General features: G+C 44.4%; 1 protein-coding gene across 1 annotated transcript in view; it reads left to right on the plus strand.

Moving 5' to 3' along the window:
- TAPT1 (transmembrane anterior posterior transformation 1) overlaps positions 1–21,217 on the plus strand; it is a 514,105-nt gene that overhangs the window by 389,785 nt on the left and 103,103 nt on the right. Inside the window, exons 10-11 of the mRNA XM_086964058.1 lie at positions 10,372–10,431; positions 16,706–16,774. Of these exons, the coding sequence (XP_086820184.1) occupies positions 10,372–10,431; positions 16,706–16,774 (129 nt within the window). The remainder of the gene's footprint in view (positions 1–10,371; positions 10,432–16,705; positions 16,775–21,217) is intronic.

Here is a 21,217-nt window from a genome sequence, read left to right on the forward strand (position 1 = left end):
TATTCCCTTGATTATTTAGTAGTTTAACTTCTGTTTTGTCCTTATTCAATTTATAGCCGGACACCTTTGAGAACTCCTCGATAGTAGTCATAAGGGCCGGTATAGCCTCCTCCGCTCTTTTCGAAACAACTAAAACATCCTCCGCATAGGCCGTTAGTTTGATCGTGCAGTCCTCAAAGGGGTTTCCTGCGATGCCCTTATTACATCTTATGTGGTAAAGAAATGGTTCGATAGCTAATAAGAATAATGATGGGGAGTGGGGGCATCCCTGCCTGGTTCCCTGCTGCAATCAGAATGATGAGGAGAACGACCCTCCCGCCCTGACTCTAGCTAAGGGGCAAAAGTACAGGGACATAACCATCCTCGTGAAGGACGGTCCTAGATTGAATTTATTCAGGACTGCCTCCAAATATGTCCAATCCACTTTGTCGAACACCTTCTCGGCATAGAGTGTGATTGCTGCAGTAGGGGTGGCAATAAGTTTTGCTTTCTCAAGCACATGTGCTAATGTCCTCGTGTTGTCACTGGACAGCCTATATTTAAAAAATCCTGCCTGGGAAGGGTGAATAAGTTTGGGCAGAACTTTCTGGAGGCGGTTGGCTAAAAGTGAGGCTAAGAGCTTACAATCCAGATTAATAAGCGAGATAGGTCTATAATTTTTGGGGAATGTTGGATCTTTCCCCTTTTTGGGCAGAACAGCGATGATGGCTTCCGATAGTGTACCTTTCGTTTCCCCTGTGTCATTGATTTCCTGAAACAGATGAAGGAGTGGATGTGATATCAGAGAGGAGAAGCATTTATAGAACCTAGCAGTAAACCCATCGGGTCCGGGGGCCTGCCCACATTTTAGTAATTTTATAGCCTTTTCAACTTCCAGGATCGTGATTGGGCTTTTAAGATCGGCTTGGTCTTCAAGTGATAGGGAGGGTAGCTCGCATTTCTTTAAGTAATCGTTAATTTTTGTGCCTTCGACATCCGCATTTTTGGCATATAGATTTTCATAAAAGTATTTAAATATGTTTGCGATCTTGATAGGATCTAAGTAGGCCACTCCAGACTGATCTGTAATGGAATTTATAATATTTTTCTGTACTTTAAATTTGAGGTAGGCTGCCAAGCTTTTCCCAGCTCTGTTTGACTCCCATCGTTTGAATCGTTTCCTCCTGTTTAGCCACACTCCTGCTCTCTCACTCACTATTCGGTTGTACTCATACTTTTTGTTGGCCAGTTTATTCAAAGTCTCATCTTTCCTGTCAAGCAGGTGTCTAGATTCCAGGGTAGATATTTCCTTTTCCAGGCTCTCTGGGGCCTTGTTGTGATCCCTATTCATGGCAGATTTAATGTTAATAATGACCCCTCTAGTGGTGCTTTTTAATGCTTCCCAGCGAGTTAAGTCAGGTGTCCACCGTATTGTTATGTTCCAAATACTCTTCAATAGCAGTTTCAATGGTGGACCGATGTTGTTCTTTTTCAAGTACCTCCTCATTGAGGTGCCAGAGGGATTGGCGGGTAGAAGGTTTCACGTTGGAGATGGTAAGTGATATACAGGAGTGATCAGATACAACCCTCGGTTCTATTGTCTCATCCTCTATTCCAGGGATGGCATTTTTTGTAATAAAGAGGTAGTCCATTCGGGAGAATGAGTCGTGTGGGGAGGAGTAAAATGTGTATTCCTTCCCATCAGAGTTTTGCTATCGCCATGAATCTACTAGGTGAAACAGATTACGAAGATTAGTGAAGGCTTTGTGTGACCTGTTACTACGGAATGAGCAACGGGAGTCTCTGTCAAGAGTTGTGTCAAAGGGCAGATTAAAATCCCCTGCAAGGACATGTACAGCTGAGTCAGGGAAAGTGTCAATTTGCTTCGTGAGGTCTGACCAACATTTTAAGTTGCATGTATTCGGAGCATAGACGTTTGTTACATAAAATTCGGTGTCGTCCTTGAGTAACTTGGCTGTGACCCATCTCCCCTTAGTGTCAGCCGTAGAGGAAATCAAGTCAATATTGGACTTTTTGGCTAACAATGTTAAAACGCCCTTTTTCTTTCCAACTGCTTCCGAACCTGTCACTTCAGTGTAGAATTTGTTCCTAAGTGTATGAAATTGTTTAGCGTCTAGTTTGGATTCCTGCAGTAGGATAATATCTCCCTTCTGTCTACGCACGTAGTCTAAGATTTTCTGACGTTTGACAGGCTGATTAAGTCCTTTAACATAAAGGGAGAGTATTTTCAGATTTCCTACTCTCGAAACCCCAAGGGATGTATCAATTGTGGGTGAAGACATGTGCATATAGTGAAAGATCAAATGTCATCAGATAAACCGAGTATCCGTATGGTCTTTAGACCTCCCAGACTGAAGTGCATCGGTGTGTATATAGTGGAAGTGTGGAAAGCAGCAGTCGTGCCAGCTGGGCCTGATGAACAATCGGAATAAGGACAGTACTTACTGCAGAGCAACCTATAGCGGCTTCAGAATATTGAAAGTGTGAGCACCTTGGCATTGATATGCAACAACTAAACAATACGTAGGTTAAAAACAAAAGAAGAAAGTCCAAACTCTTACCCTTTCCCATCCCCCCCCTCCCTTCCTCCCCTCCCTTCCTCCCCTCCCCACCCAACCCTCCCCAAAGGTATGTGATAGGCATGGTGACTAGAAAAAATAACAACGTTGTCCCTCACATGGCCTTACACACAAATCACATTAAGAATTGGAACTAAGTCAGCAGTTGAACATCTGATAACAGTAACTACTAGATGTAGTTGAACATCTGAGAACAGTAGCTATTAGGTACAGTACATTCGAAGCCATAGGGCTTCACAGATCTATGGAACATAAGTATAGCAAAATAAGAGTATAGCAAAACATGGCTCTCCTGGGCAGTTTATCAACTTACAACAAAATCTCTATGACAAAACTCTACCCCAAGTCTCGTGTCCCAGTCAGGAATGGATCCGTACCAAGAGTAGTAACTTATGCGCAGGGTGCGGAGTGAGCACCACAAATTATGGAGATTTTAGCTTGCTTGCTAGGACGATTGTAGAACAAGTGCAGTGTATCAACAACAGTTTGAAACCGGCTGAATTACTAAGGTCGAGTTTCACTGTTATTGTTAGCCTCGATAGCGGACAAGGATTCTGTGCCCTAGAACAGCATGGCGTCAAAAGGACAACATGGCGTCAGTGAGCAGGGTAACATCAGTACCGCAAGGTGACAAAGTAACTGACCTACCAATTGCACGGAAAGCAACGCAAACGTTAACATATAGAGCATAGAAATTTTACTAGCGTTACATGAAGGCATGAAAACACATCTCTATTCAAGTAAAGGATACTCATTTATAGCCAGAAGCAGAGGCAGCGTCCAGCGTTGTTGTGTCCATATCTAGTTCTTCTTGGCCGCCTAGTAGCCTTTTGAGTCTCAGCGGGTCCGTGAAGATCTGAGGAGAACCCTGAATAAGCACTCTGAACTTTGCTGGGCCTATGAATCCGAATTGGTAACCCTATGTTCGAAGCTGCGGGCGAAGAGCAAGAAAGGCCTTCCGTACTTCAACAGTTTCTTTGCTATAATCCTGTGAGATGTAGAACTTGCTTGATTTCCATAATATGTGGTTCCCGCTGACACACACAGACCTGATCGTTCGCTACGCACCCATGGTATTCTATGTTATGTCGTGCCCCTTTTCTTGGTTCAGCAGCTTACTTCTTGTGTGCCCTTTTGATTCCTGTGTGCCAGCTGCTCAATATTCTCCCACTGGGCCTGCTGTTCACTGTCACATATCGTGCTGTACCGTCCTTAGTGCAAGTTTCTTTTCAATTTAATTTGAGCACCCAATTTGCTTCCCCCAGACTCATGAGGCGTGAAGTTTCTCTCCTCCCGTGACGGCCAATTATATTCTATTTTTGGGACCCTTCCACCACTCGGAAAACAAATCTGGGGACAGATCTGCTGATCGGAAGTGGGAGCCCTACCTGTGGCTGATTCCCGGATAGCTGCAAGGTCTCTGAGCTGCGGATTATGTGAGAGCGCCGACCTCCGTTCTCGGCCGATAAGGAAGGAATCGCGGAGTTCCAGCGGCTCCTGCACCGACTGAACCCGAGGCTGCTATCTATGCCTCACAACCAACGCCACATACACAACTGGGCTTCCGATGCTCCTGAGTGAGTACGCAGCGCTGCCCACCGCCTCTCAGTGTTGTCTACCAGGATCACGGACACCCAGGCGGCGCGCACAAAATGGCGGGCGCGACCGATCGTATCTGAAAATCGGACAATGCACGACCCATAATGAGCACGGGCTGCCCTATTCTGTCCTCGTATAGATAATTGACTTTGTTTTGGCGTTGCTATTTCTGTTTAACATTGCTACCCCTGGTGCCCCATTGCCACTAAGTGTGAGGGATCTGCTTCATCAAAATGGCTGACGGGCGCACAACTTTTACTTGCTCATAGCAACTAACGGCCCAGTCATTACAGGGGGAGCGGTTTGAGCTCCATATTAAAACCGACTCACTAAACGGAAATCAGCAACCTGCCCATCACAGATAGACCTTAAGGGGACTTAAGTGAAATCAGTGACCTGCCCATCACAGAAAGACCTTAAGCGGACTTGCCATATTAAAACCGACTCACCAGCAATGTGCAATGTGCTTGCTAAAAGGGGGGCGCTGAGATAGAACAAGGCCTCCAGGCCACATTGCCGCTGATCCTTGCATGTCATAAATACGCAGAAGGGTTGCAAAGACAAACCAGCATTTCCAGAAAACTCTATGGCGGCTTCCAGCATGAATAGTGGCGCTTACTGTAATGTGCACGCAGGAAGAACAGCCTTCCAATTAAGATCCTCATGAGTATACCGAAATTATGATGCATCCAGAACTTCAAATGCTTCTAGCAGTGGAGAACACTTCACGACAACATAGTAAAACTATTGCAACAATCCTGCCTGACAAATCGCCAGTCTGTGAGCAATTGCTCTACACTGGGACCTGTGTGCCTTCTATAATCTAACCCCGCATTGTATGATCTTTTTGAAACATTAGTATTAGCACTTCTTTAAGGGGGAATCCAATAGAAAAACACCCAGTAACTCGGAAAAGGGAGTGCCCTGCAAACGCAATAAATGTTGTTGAAACGTGTTCCTTTTCCTTCCAAATCATTACCTGACCTGCATTTCTCAAAGTCACATTAGTTCTTTGTAGACCTCTTCTTTAAAGTAGGTCACAGTGCTTAAATTGTATCCATGCCAACATCTTTATGGATGACAGTGTCTCAAATGAGATCAAGGTTAATTGATTCAATTTAGAAACATCTCCCTTGTGCCAGTGACATTTAATTTTAGCCTACTTTGTATGGTGTGCATAGAAATGAAACTTGGATTGGAGCAAAGCGTGTATGTGTACCTGCATACTGATTCCTTTAGGGATCTCTGATGCATTCCATTGAGTCGTAATATTAGGCCTTTCGATTTACATTTCAATCATGGTTTCTGAAAGATCTGGAATAAGAATGGAGTAGCAGCTCTTTTCTCTTTGTGAATAAGTGTTTTCCATCATTGGAGTACTTGCGTATAAAATTCCAGACATAGGTTCAATATCCAGTGTGATGATAGTGTGGAATGCCACGTACAAATACTAACATACTACGAAATGTTAATTCAGCTGGGTCTTTGATTCCCTATATTATATCTATCTGAATTAATCTGCTTGTCCATGGTTATTATAGAAACCTGATGTGATAGCTGCTTTCAAGATGTGCAGCAAGACCTTATATGATAATAGTGCATGTTACACTCACAACAGTTTGGAATGCATGTAAACATGGCTGTATTTAGCATTATAGAATGTGTATATTGGCATAGGTGGTAGAAAGGTTGATTAACTGAACAGTAGTGCTAACAATTGAAAACCTTCCTCGTCTCGGGTTCACGCATTGAAACGTAGCTGTCTGGGAGACTACTTTGCAATGGTCCGCCTTGGAAGGAAGAAGGAAATGTAGGATTAGCTTCTGTCATTTTCATTTGCATCTACAAAGGAGCATTATTTACTCATTTCTGTAATAATGCAGGAGCCAAGCTAGAGCGATTCCTCTTCCCTGCATTAGGTACAATTAATAATAAAGGTATATAAGGTACTGCGGCAGGGTTGGACACATGTCCTGGTTGCTGAAGGGGATGTTGAAGAGCTGAATTCCACCTGTTGATTTGATGACCGCTTGTGGGGAAGCTATACATGGATTGGCATAAATCATAAGCCATAGTAAACCCTTAGTGAATTAATAAGTTGTTTATGTCGAATGACTAAAACAATTATGGCCACATTGGTTAGGAAATAGCCTATCAAGGTAGCAGTGTATGGTGAAATACGATTGGGGCCTGTTTAACCTTCACCCTATTTTGCATATTACCTGCTGAACTGTTTATAGTATTCTTATATACTTGTTATGTAGACATATACTGCGTAATAAATAACCATAAAATATCAGTCATATGTGCTTATTGATTTGGGGTATAAGAGCCTGGTTCTACGTTGTGATCCACTGTAGATCAGAGATACCCTCGTCTGATTGTCTGACTCCTAACAATCGCTCTATACCAGGGCAGAACAGACAATAGATTGTTGTGGAAACCAAGAATCTTTATTAATGATGTGTTTGAACGTTATAGATATTATTGCAAATGTCAATAGATAACCAATCATGAAGATGTGAGACCGGTCCATTTCAGAGTTTAGTACATTTTTATAGAAGTGATTAGTTCATGCATTGCTATTTAGGAAGCACATTTGGGTGCTCATGCTTCCTATTTTAACACGTACCTGTGGGAAGTACTGGAGCTATGCATAGGATTATGTAGTCCATTCTGTCCTGCACATGTTGAGTTCAAGGTATTTATAGAGCAATACTTTTGCTCAAATTATCATCTAAAGCATGGTCCAAGATTTCTTGTTCATTGTGATGTGTAGGTTTCCTTCCAACATAATTCTTGAGTCTTGCCAATTCAGTCCTACGGTAGTTCCTATTGCTTTTATGCATAGAAACAGCTTGCCAAACAAACACTGTGTGTTTTGACATCTATGAATTTAATTGTCCATAAACATCACAGAGCTTAGACTTACTTTATATATTTACATTTTTATTCTCTGCTCCCCAGTCATTATCCTTGTTATGTGTATTTGTCAAGCACAAGATCACCCACAGCGGTATCCTAGCACTGGGCAAGTATGTGTGCCTAGCCCTAACTAGAGTAGGTTTGTTAAAAGAAAGGCCATGTCCTCCGCTTCTTGTGCTATTCAGGAAGAGAGAAGGCGACGCTGACGTGGAATGGAAGGTTGTTCCACGCTTTAGGATTGATGTCAGAGAAAGCTTGTCCTCCTGTGGATTTGTGGGATGTGTGCAAGTCTGAGTCCTGCAGAGCGGAGGTGCCTGGATGGTTGGTGGAAGGAGATGTGACTGTTCAGGTAGGATGGGCCTAGGGTGTCCAGTGCCTCGAATGTGTTCATGAGGAGTTTGAAATGAGCATGTGTGTGTATCTAGAGCCAGTGGGGTTTCCTGAGGTTGTGGAGGAGTCTGGCTGCTGAGCTCTGGGTGTTTTTTTAGTTTTATGGTGAGTTGCTTGGGGATCCAGGCGTGAAGGGTGTTCCTGCAGTCCAACTTTTTTGTGTTGTTTAGGAGCCATTTGAAGGCCTTCCTCTGCATCTTGAGGGTGTGGAAGCAGAATGCATTGGCGGCTCTGACTTAGGGGTCATGTCTAGTTTGCTGTTGTTGATTAGTCAGAGGTTCCTGGCATTGGTGCTGGGTGTGGTCTGAGTTTTCCGGCCACGAGTTGGAGTCGCATGGTGCTACTTCTGTCTTGTCTGTGTTGAGCTTTTAACAGTTGTTTTTCTTCCAGTTAGTGACTTTGTCATGCTGCTATTCAACTTGTTTCTTGTATTGGGGGTGGGGGTTCTTGTCTAAGAGAGGGAGAGTATGTGTTGAAGGACGTTGGTGTAGAAGAGGATTTCTGATGAGTGCGCGAATGATGTTGTCCAAAGTGATCATGTATGCGTTGAGGAGGGTGGGGACTGAGCGATAAATCTTGAGGCACTCCATAGATGAGTTTACAGACATGCGAAGAGTCTGGTGCTGGGCTGTTTGTTACGAAGGAGCTGATGCAGTGAAGGGTGGGTCCTTGGATGTTAATCTTGTGCATGCTTCTGATGAGATTGGGGTGCGAGACGGTGTCAAAGGCTTCTGAGAGCTTCATGAGAAGGAGGCTGCTATGCCACCTCTGTCAAGGATCATGCCAAATATTGTCTGTGTTCTGTTGTGCGAACATTGGGTATCAGTGCTAAATATCCAGCTTTTTCTGCTGCTCATATGTTTCACTTTGTCCTTGATTTTTGAGCAGCACATTGACATTTTTCAAGTAGCGAGCATTTATAAAAATAATCATCCAGACAATTTTGTTTGAAGTACACTTTTTAGTTTGATTTATTAATCAGTTTCAAAGTCTTCTCAGTTCCTTAAAATTTAAAAATGTGGACAATAACCTCACTAGGCAACTCAAATTCAATATAAAGTCCGTAGCTCCACTACATATAGTAACTCACATCGAACAGATGCATCATTTATATTACCAGTGTGAAAAACCGTCCTTTTAGACTCCTTTTTCTTAATTTTCAAGATCCTAGGTTTCCACCTTGATCCATAGTAAGATCAAAGACTTTGATCTTACCATGGATTAAGGAGGACTACTATGATTGTGTGCAAGTATTTATATGTTTACAGTACCCCACCTGGCCAGTCATCGCATTTCCCTTGCCTAGCAGCTCTGAATGCTGGACGTTGTCAGCATTGAGCTCCTCCGAGCTTCTATCATCCCCAAGACCCTCAATGGTTATCTTCTCTGTTACCTTTCTAACTGATTTTCTTCTTTTAATCACTCTTGTTTTCTCTGCCATTACTCTACTTGCCCTAGTATGCAGTACCTGCCAGGGTAAGAGGATTGGAATTTGAGCGGAGTGTACGAAAGACGGGCTAAAAGAGCGCCCTGAGGGGATCTGAAATGTCACTGTTACAGTCTCTTGGTCTCTGCTGCTCTTCCATCACTTATCTACTCAGAGCTCTTGTGTGTGGCTTAATCTAACTTCCTCGCCCAATCTTGCAGTACTTATCTCGCTCTATAAGCACCTTCGTGCAGGACTCTTTGCAGCTAGCAGATTTTTATCTTTAAATCGTCCACCTTACTGGAAGAGAACTGTCCAATATGTGCATGCCTCCCAATTTTAAGTTTCCAGTTTCAGCATTTAGATTTCAGTTGGGAGTTCGTAGAGGAACTTGAAAAACAGTGTTTGCTCTCTGAGACCTCTCGCCTGGATACCTTGCGCCCAGCTATCTTTTTACGGATGTATAACTCCATCAACGGAGGTCTGATTACCAGGCATAAGAGACACTGGTGTAGAAATCAACATTCCTAGTCATGTATTGTAAAATTCTTGGCCAGAACTATAAGAAACTTCAGCCTGGTTCAGGATCATTAGCAAGAAGCATTCTTACTATAAATACCATAGATTAGAACACTGTCAAAAGTAAAACATAATAGGAAGATATAACATATTTGTGAAAAAACATGAATGTGCCCTTTAAGAAAGATGGTTGAGGCCAGACTTATTGTTGCAGTATTTTTCAAGTTGCTTTATATCTCTGTTCAATGTACCGGACCTGCTAGAGTTCTTTGCCCATATTTAATATTTTTTGTGTTGACCTTCGGGTTTGTGTTCTGCAATAAAATGAACTAAAGTATGTAAAAAAAAAAGTGATGGATGGAATGCTTGAATTTATCTCAGTCACTGGTAATTTCTTTGGACCACATCCCAGTCTGTCATTATTTTGCACTCCCTGCCACATCAATTTGAACCTAGCTATATGCAAATCACTTGACCCTGCTCCAGTGGAAACATTCCAGCACGAACAGCCAGGCCAGGTCCTCCCTGAACTGAAACAAAAGCAACCCAGGCCCGGTTTTGCCCTAGTTATGACTCAGCAGCTTAGGTATAGCTTGGTTCCATTGACAGAGTGTACAGGACCCATGTCTAGGCATACACGTCCCACCTTTGCCAACATACTAAAGTATGTAAAAAAAAAGTCATGGATAGAATGCTTGAATTCATCTCGGGCTCTGCTAATTGCTCGCGCTGCATCCCAGTCCATCGCTGGTTTACACACCAAGCCACCTTTGTTAGTGTTACTTTGTAAGGTCTTCGCGCAGAATAGACTGGTAACTGGAACTATTGAAATAGAGTGCTATGTAATGAGTGCATGGTTAATTTTAGTTGAGATACATACTTCAAGCTTTATTGTTGAAATGAGTCACCTGTGTTCTGGTTTCATTTCCACAGGTATACAGTGAATACAGAGCCAGTCTTGCCTTTGAACTTGTCAGCAGTCGGCAAAAAAATGTAAGTCTACCAATGAAGAGCCTATGACCTAGTGATAAAAACTGATGAATGTGATTCGAGGCGTGCATCTCCTGCTGCTGCTGCAGCTGCTCAAGATGGCCGTGATTAAATCGTGTAGTTTGACTCATTATCCTTTTTGTTAAGACACCTTGCAGTGGCAGCATGGCCCACATGATTGTTCACTCTTGGTGAATGTGGTGGCTGTACACCAGTCACACAATCAAACACTCTTCATACCTCTCAGTTACTGTAACTTCATTTATGCCCCGTTCTTGTATGAGATTGTATTCAGTGTGAGAACCTGAAAAGTATACTGAACATTGATTCTATGTGTTTTATAAAGCCAAGAAATGCAAGCACTCTACCTCAACCAACAGGATTTATAAAGGGCAATGACTTTGTCCGTGATCTGGAACTCGTGCTGCGCTCCACTGACCTTCAAAGATATAAGGCTTGAAAGAGCATATTAGATATCCCCACCTGCTGTTCCTCAGCCCACTCCTGCTGCCCCATGTTTTTCTCTCCAAGTAGCCCAGAAGGATGCAAAGAATGGGGGCGTTGATTGTGACTAATCATTTATGGATTATGAGGATTCAGTTCACTAGAAAAACTGTTCACGTTTGTTTTGGCCAACGCTATGGAAACTTTGCAATTTATTTGTTCTTAGAAATGTGCTTAAAAGTTAAACTTCTGTAAGGTTAGGATTTTTAGTCTTTTTATTTATTTTAAATGCTTTCACAGTTATGGTGAGATGCAGGGTGCTGATTTGAATGCATATGTGGAGGCAGTCTGAAGCTCTCCCTCTTGAATTTGTGAACCAGTATTGCTTTATGTTAAACATAGGGAACATAGTTTACCAGCTGTATATCAATGTGAATATAACAGACACTATATCAAAAGCTACCCTGGGCTGTCAGTGAGAAGACGTGCTGGCTGAAACCCTTTCATCGCCATTCAGCAGGACATGACTTTTCCTATGATGGCAAAACGTCTCCCAGATACTGATTGCAATGTAAAACCAAAGTTATGACAGCAAAGTCTTCCACAAATGACTCTGTGCTTTCAGTCTCCCAGACATATAAATAAGGGTTTCATTCAAGTCTAGAGCACATTTTCCTACGAACATATTTAAGTCCTAGTTCTGACTAGAGTCAAGGTCTGCCCAAGTACCTGCCTAACTCATTGCCTGACTTGGCACTGGGCATAATCCTTCCGGTTGGTGCACTTGTCTTTGTACTTTGGGTGACAAGGTGAAGGAGTCAGCCAGGGCTACTAGAAAAAGTCTTAAAGTAGCAATCTGGTGAATCCAAATTATCCCGTTAGGCACCACTAAAGATCTGTTTACAATCTGTTTCGCACTTCATGTAGTTCTTTAGTTCAGATGAAGTTACTTACCTTCAGTAGCGCACTATCTGGTGTATATTCTAACTGCAGATTCCTCATCTTGTGAATACCCTCAGCCGCTAGATTGGATCCAAACATTTTTGTCAGCATTACTCCCATACGTTGGTAGGTGACGTTGTGCAGCTCTGTGCCCGCTTCATCCTGCCAAAGAAGTGATGCCAGGGCCACATATAAGCATCAGCTTGGTGCATGAACGACAGTTCCTTTGGTCAGATATGATGGTACACAGATTACTATTCTGGAATCTATTTATGGATGGTAAAAAGTCCATTCCACAGAAAGAAAAAGAGGAAAGGAGTGAGGAGTCAGTAGTTAAATTATCCACCTCAAAAAGCCTTACTGCTCTTTGTGTGTGTAGGCATTTATATAGCGCACTGCTACCCGTAGGCATCCTGGCGCTTCGACCGCTGCGAAACCCTTCCTGGCTTCCCTGAGAGATGGTCCCTTAATGGGTATCTCCAGGGTGAGACCAGGCATCCCCGGCGGTCTGGGGGGCCATTAGTGAAGATGAGGCAAGCTAATGCCCAGAGTTGCCGAGTGTGATCGCTGATCAGAGTGGGCACCGAGGCGAGAGAATTATCGAGTCCGCTGACCCTGGTCCAGAAACCTGCCGCGCCGGGAATCGAACCCTGGTCCCGGGCCGTCCTCTGCTCTCGGGTCTGCCGCCTCTAACCAGTGAGCCACACTACTTCACATCTCTCTTCTGTATCGCTCTTCTGATGGATACTTTTAACCACAGATTCCTCACCTTGTGAGTAGATACCAAAGCAGGTGGTGGACCTGAGGAATGGCTCAAACCAGAAAATCCTATAGGACTGAGCGGGCAGTGTCCTTCCTGCCAGACCACACTATCAAGGCATTACTCTTCTACTGAAGTGCCGAGGTATGAGATCACTCTCCTGCGCCCCTTCTCCTATCATAGGGCATCTTTGACCCATAGGAGACAATTTCTCAATCCCTTCTTTCAGTTCTTGGATCGTCACCTCCCTCTGGAGCGCCCTCAGGCCCCACAGAAGTGCTTGAGGTTGTACCTGTATCTCCACCAGCGAGTTCTCCCTCTGCTTCAGGTTGACCTCTTGTGTCTGACACCTCGGTGATGCCCGGTGCATAGCCCGTCGCGGCTCCCACATTGTGCTCCTGCTTTGGGGCTCGTGGACTCCAATGTTGGTGTTGGCCTCTTGTCTGCCGGCTTCGATGGTGATGCCGTCGACAAAGATCAACGCTTCTTCCGATGTCGAGGCATCACATTTTCGGTGCCGACTGGCTTCGGTTGCAACGTCTGATGCGGAGCCGACCATCTCAGACTCTTCTTCTGGTTTTTCCTTCTGAGGACTGTAGTTGTGGTAATACTATAGAAGGTGTGGTGTGTCCTCCTCCAATTACGGACACTGTGCCGCCCCTATACAATCTGGCTGGTTACTTGATTTGAGAGACGTCAGTGGCTTTGAATCTTCACCAGCCACCTGTCTCCTGGTTTGGCTACAGAGGCAAGTTCCACGCTGGCGGACATGCTCATTCGATTTTCAATTGCCCTGGATTTACACCTTCCTTCCTTAATATGTGTAATGCACCCTGCACAGTCTAATGTTGAGCCTGTACATCCTTATAGTGACTGCATTTCGATATGTTGAGTGCTTGGACTAAACCCGAAACAGAGCACCCTGTGGATTGCTCAATTTCTCACAGGCATCGCCTGGCCCCGTAGGATCCCTCCGGTCTACTTCAACATCCCTCTACTAAAAGCCTTGTGATTTAGGATGCTTTAGCCACACACCATATTGATTTTCTTCCCCCTGTCCATCCGGAAAAGGAGGCCAGGAAATTTGGTGCTTGTGGTAGGCATATTTTCTCTTCTTCTAGTGCTGCTTTGCGCTCTCTGAACACTTTGTGTGTGCTTGCCCTCTTCTCACATGCCTTGTGGGACTCCGTGGAGCGCCTCTTGCCCTCCCTTCCGAAAGAAGCTCAGAATGCTCTTGTCCCCCTGGTACAAGACAGACAACAAGCTGCCACGCTTAGCATCTGATGTGGTATGGATACAACCAATTCTGTTGGTTGGGCTGTGGCCTCTTTCATTGCTCTACGTCTGCTGTGCAAACTGCTTTGATCGACATGCCTTTTGATGGCACTCTCTCTTTGGTGCACACGCCAACTCTGTTTTATGCCTGTTCAGGGATAGTCATTGTTGTGCGAAGTCTTAATTCTGTTGTACTAAGGTCGTTGGGACAATTGTCTGCCTGTGTTTTGACTCTTTCCCACCTTCCAAGGGCTAAGTTCTTCTCTACTCTCAAGGGACAGGTGTGGTGTTCCTGCTTTCTGCAGGTACTTTTTGTTTGGTTTATGCTGTCATGACAGGTTTAGTTTCCAGCTTTCTGCAACTTATCTTAACTCTGCGGTCTTCTGGGAGTTAGTTCTTTGGCTTCTTTTGCCACTTGAATTTTCCTACCGAGTACTTACTCTGTGGCAGGTATTCTCTTTATTATTATTATTATATTTGGGTTTGTAGAGCGCACAGATACCCAGGGGTTTCCCGGCACTAACAGAGAAAAAGAGGCAGGGAGACAAAAGGTGGGAGACAATTAGACCGAGAAAAGCCAGGTTTTCAGGCCTTTCCTGAATTTCAGGTAGCAAGTTTCAAAGCGCAAAGAGATGGGGAGTGTGTTCCAGAGTGATGGCGCCAGATAAGAAAAGGAGCGACCACCAGCTCTGGTGCGTTTGAAACGGGGCACAGAGAAGGTGCCAAGAGAGGAGGATCTGAGGGTACGCACTGGACAGTACGGGTGAACTAAACTGGAGAGGTAGAGGGGGGGGAGTTGCCTGTTTTAATCCGGTGCATATAGCAGAGGGCTTTGAATTTTGCTCTTGATTCGATGCGCAGCCAGTGAAGGCTGCGCAGGGAAACAGTGGCAGAGGCAGTTCTGGGCAGGTTGCAGAGCAGGCGAGCTGCCATGTTTTGCACCACCTGTAGTTTACGTATTACCTCCTTGCTAACCCCAAGGAGGAGCACGTTGCCGTAATCTAACCTGGAGGTTACTAAAGCCTGGACCACAGTTCTTTGGGTGTCTGGCGGAAGCATCCATGCTATTTTTCTCAGCCACCGCATGATATTAGTTTATGTTGTGCGGTTGCACTATAGCCTTGTTCCCTGTTTTGGGGACCTTATTTTGTATGCCTTGGAGGCATTTTTGTGAGCTACTTATGCACTTCGCACCCCTTATAGGGACTTCACCTTCTTTTCTGTGCCATTATGTCCATATGGGCAATACTAGTGCCACAGGCAGGGATCCTCTTGGACGGATTTACTTTAATTTCTATCTTTGACCCTTTTCGGTCTGACCCTTCTCTTTGCTTTATTTTACTCTCTGAATCGCATGGATTTCTCCTGTTATGTTCCTACTGGTTCAATCCTGGGTTCCACAACTTTAGCCTTGTTGTGCTCCTGCGACTGTTCTTCTCCAGCAATCTAGTATTCTTGTGCCTGTTTTATACATAGCTGCCATCATGGGGTTGTGTATGCTGTTCTTTTCGGTCCTTTTCACTTGGGACACCGGTCCCCTTGCTTGTGTGGACCCTTTACTGGTATCCTTCGTTCACAAGAGACTGGGTGTCTTTCCCATCTTTTTTTGTACTTTCCTCCCTTGTATCTTTCCTCCCTCCACTCCACCTTTGTGGCATTTCCCCCCTATCCACCCTCTTATTCTGTCAATTTCCTTCCCCTCTTGGTGGGGGTATTTCATGACTTTTCTTTAGGTCCTATCCTATCTTTCTGCAAGTTTCCATGAATCACTGCTCAGGTTTCTCACTGATTTCTCCTACCTCCATAAGTATAACAATGTGATTGTCAAAGTCGACTATATGTTGCCCTTAGTTTCTGACAGCCCTTTTCATTCACCATGGCGGTCTTCCCCTTCTTTTCTGTCTCCTCCTCCTTCACCTTCTAGTTCTTTCTTCTTCTTTCTATCGTTCCTCCTCTTCTTCCTCTTCTTCTTTCCCCTTCCACTTACCCCTTCCCCTCCCTCTTCCACTTCCTCCACTTCTTTTTCCTCTTCTTCCCCTTCCTCTTCTTCTTTCCCTCCCCCTTCTTCTTTCCCTTCCTCTTCTTCTTCCCCTTCTTCTTCACCCTTCCACTTCCTCTGTGTCCTCCTCCTCTTTCCATTCCTCCTCTTTCCGTTCCTCTCCTTCCCCTTTCTCTTCCCCCTCCTCTTCTTGTTCTTCCTCCTCCTCTTTCCCCTCATCCTCACTCTTTTTGGCACACTATTTCCTAAGACTGCTTCTCTACCTGGCTTCACGTTGTTGGTGTGGAAGTGGTCGCAAAGAAACTGACATCCGCATGTCGGGAGAGGGCTTGGAGGGACTCTATTGATGTTGCATCCGGATACGACATCGCTGCGAAGTCGTTTCGCACCCTCTACTAACACACATAGATACTGCTGAGAACATTTCCAGATCCAGTCTGGCACCGGGGAGGATTCTAAGATTTGGAATCTGCTGCTAGATCCCGTCTCTACCAGATTAGGCGTTACCGAAGATAAGTAACTTGCCCAACAGTTATACACTGAGTGAGTATCACAGATGGTAACTCAAATACCCACATTTTTACTGACCATGAACAAGATTTTAGGTTGCTTACAATAACAGGCATTAAGTGGTGCTTGGGTGAATCAGGCTTGGACGATGCATACCTCTCCTCCAACCTATGTGTGCTTTTTTCGTGGTCCCATAGCACCTCTTAGAACCATGTGCTTAAGTTCATCTCCCAAATCAGTGCCCATGCTTTCCCAAAGTTTTTTTCTGTAAAGTTATTATTGTCAGTTTGAAAGGACTTCTTTCTTTGGTCATTCTTACTCACAATAATATGTTTATTGTCTTTCAGGCATACACAGATTACAGTGATTCTGTTTCCAGAAGAATGGGTTTCATCCCTCTCCCGCTGGCAGTCCTGGTAAGTGTGTTTGTGTCTGCATGCGTCTGTATTCATGTGTGTGTTTGCTCATTTATAGTTATATATTAGTAGCTTAGATTTTAAATTGAAATGCCATCATTCATACTGGTGTGCAACAAAATGCACATTGGAATACTTAAGAGATTGCGTTTTTCTAATAACTTTAGGTCAGCCAAGTTGTTGTTCCCTCTGTAATGGTACTCATTTTATTCTCACTATTTAATAAGAATGAAAGAAATGTAGCCTTTGTAGAGATCAAATCATTCTTTCAGGTGAAGAGAATAGGGTTACTCGTCTACGTCTCACACTGCTGAGCTGCCTTACCAGCCTTTCAGTTATACATCTCTTTTCTAATGGATACTCGCTCCTCCAGATGACACCTTGCCCTAGGTGTCCGATTGCATCTCAATTTTTTAGCTTTCCACGTCACTAGTATCAGTTGGCACCCATTGGACTTATGAGGTGCATTGTGAGACTGCAATGGAATTGACATGTAGTATATATACATTCTGTGCACAAGCCCTACTGATGCATTTTTACGTACATCTAGAGGTGCAGGATGAGGTGCAAGATCCAGAACAGTTGGTGAATTCTCTGCCTTTCTCTTATTGCTATTTTCTTCCTACATTTTTAAGACATTTTACCTCCTAAATCATTTTGCTTGCAGCCTTATTCGTCATGCCATTTTGATTAAATGCTGACATATAAAGTATTTGTTGGGTTTGCATCTCCTCATCACCCGACGGCCTATGACCATTGGAATATACGTGGTCTTCTTTGGAGAGGCATCATCTTCCCTTTTCACAGTAGCTTTCACACTTTAGTGAATGATTTAAAATTGGACACCCAGCCCACTCTTGCTAAGTGATAGAACATGATTAGCAGGTTTGCAGTATCCCTATAGCTTCTTTTGTGTTTTTAGAATCTTGCTCAACTCGCTGATATTCATGTCTTTGGGAGGGTTTGTGCTTCGTCTTCCTAACAGATGTGGTAAGAATGTTTCAAGTGCATAACCTGGCACCTGCAAGGACAAATGTTTTTTCCCATCCAAGAATCACCACGCCATGTAAGGAGTGACATAAAATGGCATTTGATGTTTCCTTAGCCCAATGAAACTCGCAGATGTTTGATTATATCACTTGAGAAAAGGAGGCGCTGGCCACTTTGACGACGACTGTTTGCATATAGGTTACTCTCTAGCACGGACCTCGATTTACCCTCTATTTTGCTTTGCGAGACCCACCTTCTTTTGAATAGGTCTTGTAAAGGGGAGGACAAAGAAAATGATGAGATGTCTTATAATTTTGCCTCAGTCCCTCCTATATGAAGACTTGTGACCTTCTTAGAGAATTAGCTTCCTTGCTTCATATCTCGGCCCAGTGGATACCATTGCCTTACTTATTGCTGACAATCCTGTTAGACATATCCTAGATACTTAATGCTGAAATTGCTTGTTCAGTTGGCACTACCACCAAAGTGCTGCTTAGCGATATTACTACAGGTAAAATGTTTTCCTGTGCTTAGACAAATCCACTGATGATCAAGGGAACCTAGCTGCAGCTATTCAATTAAGAATCTAAATACGTGGATCGAAGAAGTATGTCACACCAGTTGGAGAACTGCAAAACCTATTCATTCCATGTTTCTGTGACTGCTATTTGACCTCTCACAGCCCTGCTTGTATACACCATTCAGGTAATAATTAGCAACAATGTCTCCCTTGGATTGACTGAATAAGAACTTTATTATCTTCATAGTTGAGATGCTGAGAATTTGCTGACCTAGAAAAAACATACGAATTGAATGTTTTCCAGCAAATATAACGTATTAAATTCAAAGACTATTCGTTAAATCAGATAATAGAAATTACAAGTAGGTGCTCCATCTGACGTAGTAGTACAAGTGACCAATGAAGAAACGTTTGTGCGCACGCACTAACGCTTCTTGCAAATCTCTCTAGTACTTGATACCATGACGGAGAGTACAGATGATGGCTAGCCACACTTTTCTTTGTTGCTGGGCCTGCTTACACATCGGGGCCTTTCTGGTGCTGCTACCTTCCCTGAATGTGGGACTTGGAACGAATATGCGTCTGCAGTATTGTAAGTTTGGCGAGGCACTTCCTGTGCTTCTGGACACTGAAGCCTGAAAGAGGGGGGGAAATATGCACTCAGCATGAACTTAAGTTGAAGTTATGCAAAAATCTATAATTGCATATGTACCACAATAGGCTGGTTCCCCAGGGAGGCTGGCGAGATAGTTTGTCACCCGGATGCTGGTTTTATTGTTAATCTATGTAATGTCCTAGGCTATGCTGGTTGGTGCTCCACAGCCGAAGGAGGCTGAAGACCCGTTGTCTTCTGTTGGTCCGCTGAGTACCTATATTGGTCGTGCGACTGAAGGGGACACGGTTCCTTAGTCTGTGAATCCACTTACATTGTTCCTCGGTTTGTACTAGTTGTGGGTGGGGAGGGGGTGCTTTGGGACGGTGAGTGGTACACTTTTGGCTGATGGTTGTGCTGAAAGGAGTCCTTTATATTCTGACTAGGGGAGGGGACTTGATGAGGTTGTTTGGGAGAATATTGTGTTGATGTGTTTGGGGGGGGGAGTGCTCCTCATACCAAACACTTTAGTACTATATGATGGAAACCTAGGCCCAGTGGAGGACACTGGTGCCTACTGTCCATGGTTATGCAGAACACTGGAAGAAAATACAAGCCCTCACGTGGAACATATGAGAGCTGAGTTGACCGAAAAAACATAACAGAGTGCATGCCTCCTTAAAAAGATATAGGGTTTCAATTGCATTTCTGCAGGAAACCCACATGTGGGGAGATTGCATTGCCATTCTTAGAAAATAATGGAGAGGACAGATATATGGCACATCTTAATCTGGATTTGCGTGGGGAGAACTTTTATGGATAGCCCACTGGATCCCTTTCCGGAAGGGGGAGGTATGTCATACTGTATAGGACCCTGGACGTTCACGAAATCTGAATTTTTAATATTTTTGCACCTAACACAGATAGTGGGGACTTCTTTGGGGAGTTGGTTATGGTGGCATCTGCCAGCTGAAACTATAATAGCTGGCAACTTTAACTGCGTTCTTAATGGAGACATAGACCGATCTCTCCCTGGACACGCACATACCCATTATACACCGGCATCTGACGCATACAGTAGATTAGATTATTTCCTGATTTTGCAAAGCTAGATGGGGGTGGGTAGGAGCATGACATACCGTGCGTCTAAACTATGGAACCATTTACCGGACGATATTAGACTCCAATCATCCAGACCTCGTTTCAGGAAGTTACTGAAGATTTGGCTCTTTGCGAGGCAGAAGTAATGTCCCTCTTCTGTGCTAAACCTGTGTCCTCTCTCAGCGCCAAGACGCCTCAGCATTTGTGCGCTTTATAAGCATAGTACTTACTTACTAATACAAAAGAATGCAGCGCTGAGAGTGACTGATGCAACATACTTGGCTCCGTATCTTTCCGACCATTCGTCCCTGCTATTGACTTGCTCCTTGGTTGGACTCAGATCCCAAGTGGCACTGTGGCGGTTGAGTCCCTAACATTCCGGTTTACAAGGGAGTGGGTGCCGAAGCCCTTACAAATTACTTTATAAAGGGAAAGGACCTTGTGTAGAGAGATGAAATGGGACGCGATGAACTTGGTGATCAGCGGAGTGTGTATGGCCACCACAACAGGTATCGGTCAGATGCTAGGGAGAGATTTGACAAAACAGGAAGACAAATCAGCTGCATTGGGTTCAGCCCTCCGGCATGATCTGGGGGTTTGCCTGAGAGGGGGAGCAGGACACAGACTGAGGTCTATTCCTTATGGGAGAGGTTGAAGAAGCATGTGCAACTCTCCAATAGCCGTTGCTTGCATATGAAGAGTGACAGAGCAGGGCTTATGTTGGCCAGGATGATATTAGCAGGAGAGTGGCACGCAGCCCATATTGGCAATCCGGGATCAGTCCGGTCGAGTGGTATATACTCAGCAAGCCATAAGTGAGGTGTTTACAGAACACCTCTGGGGAATGTACACCTTGCCTCGTGAGGCCCAATACCCTTGGTCACTGCCTACTTGGAGCTGCTGCCGCACATGAATGGGGAAGAACTTGCAGATCTAGAGATCCTGCTGATAAGACTGGGGATACTCCTGGTAATTGGCTCCCTTGAGATAGCTAAGGCCCGGCTGGGGAAAATGTTACTGCCAGGAGAACTGCACCAGGCTTTTCCTGAGACACTGGCTGACAGGTTATTGGAAGTCTATTTGGAGGCCATGGCACAGGGGTGCTTCCGGTCTCCGTGCTGGAGGCCCTGGTCGTCTTGATGCTGAATCCGGAGACGGATCTGCTGAATGCGGTATCCTATTGGCCCTCTTCATGTTAAATGTGGTTAAAAAAATACTCAGCCATGTTCTGGTGGCGCGT

Source organism: Lissotriton vulgaris, chromosome 3_2 (assembly GCF_964263255.1).
Source record: "Lissotriton vulgaris chromosome 3_2, aLisVul1.2, whole genome shotgun sequence".
NCBI classification, from domain to species: domain Eukaryota; kingdom Metazoa; phylum Chordata; class Amphibia; order Caudata; family Salamandridae; genus Lissotriton; species Lissotriton vulgaris.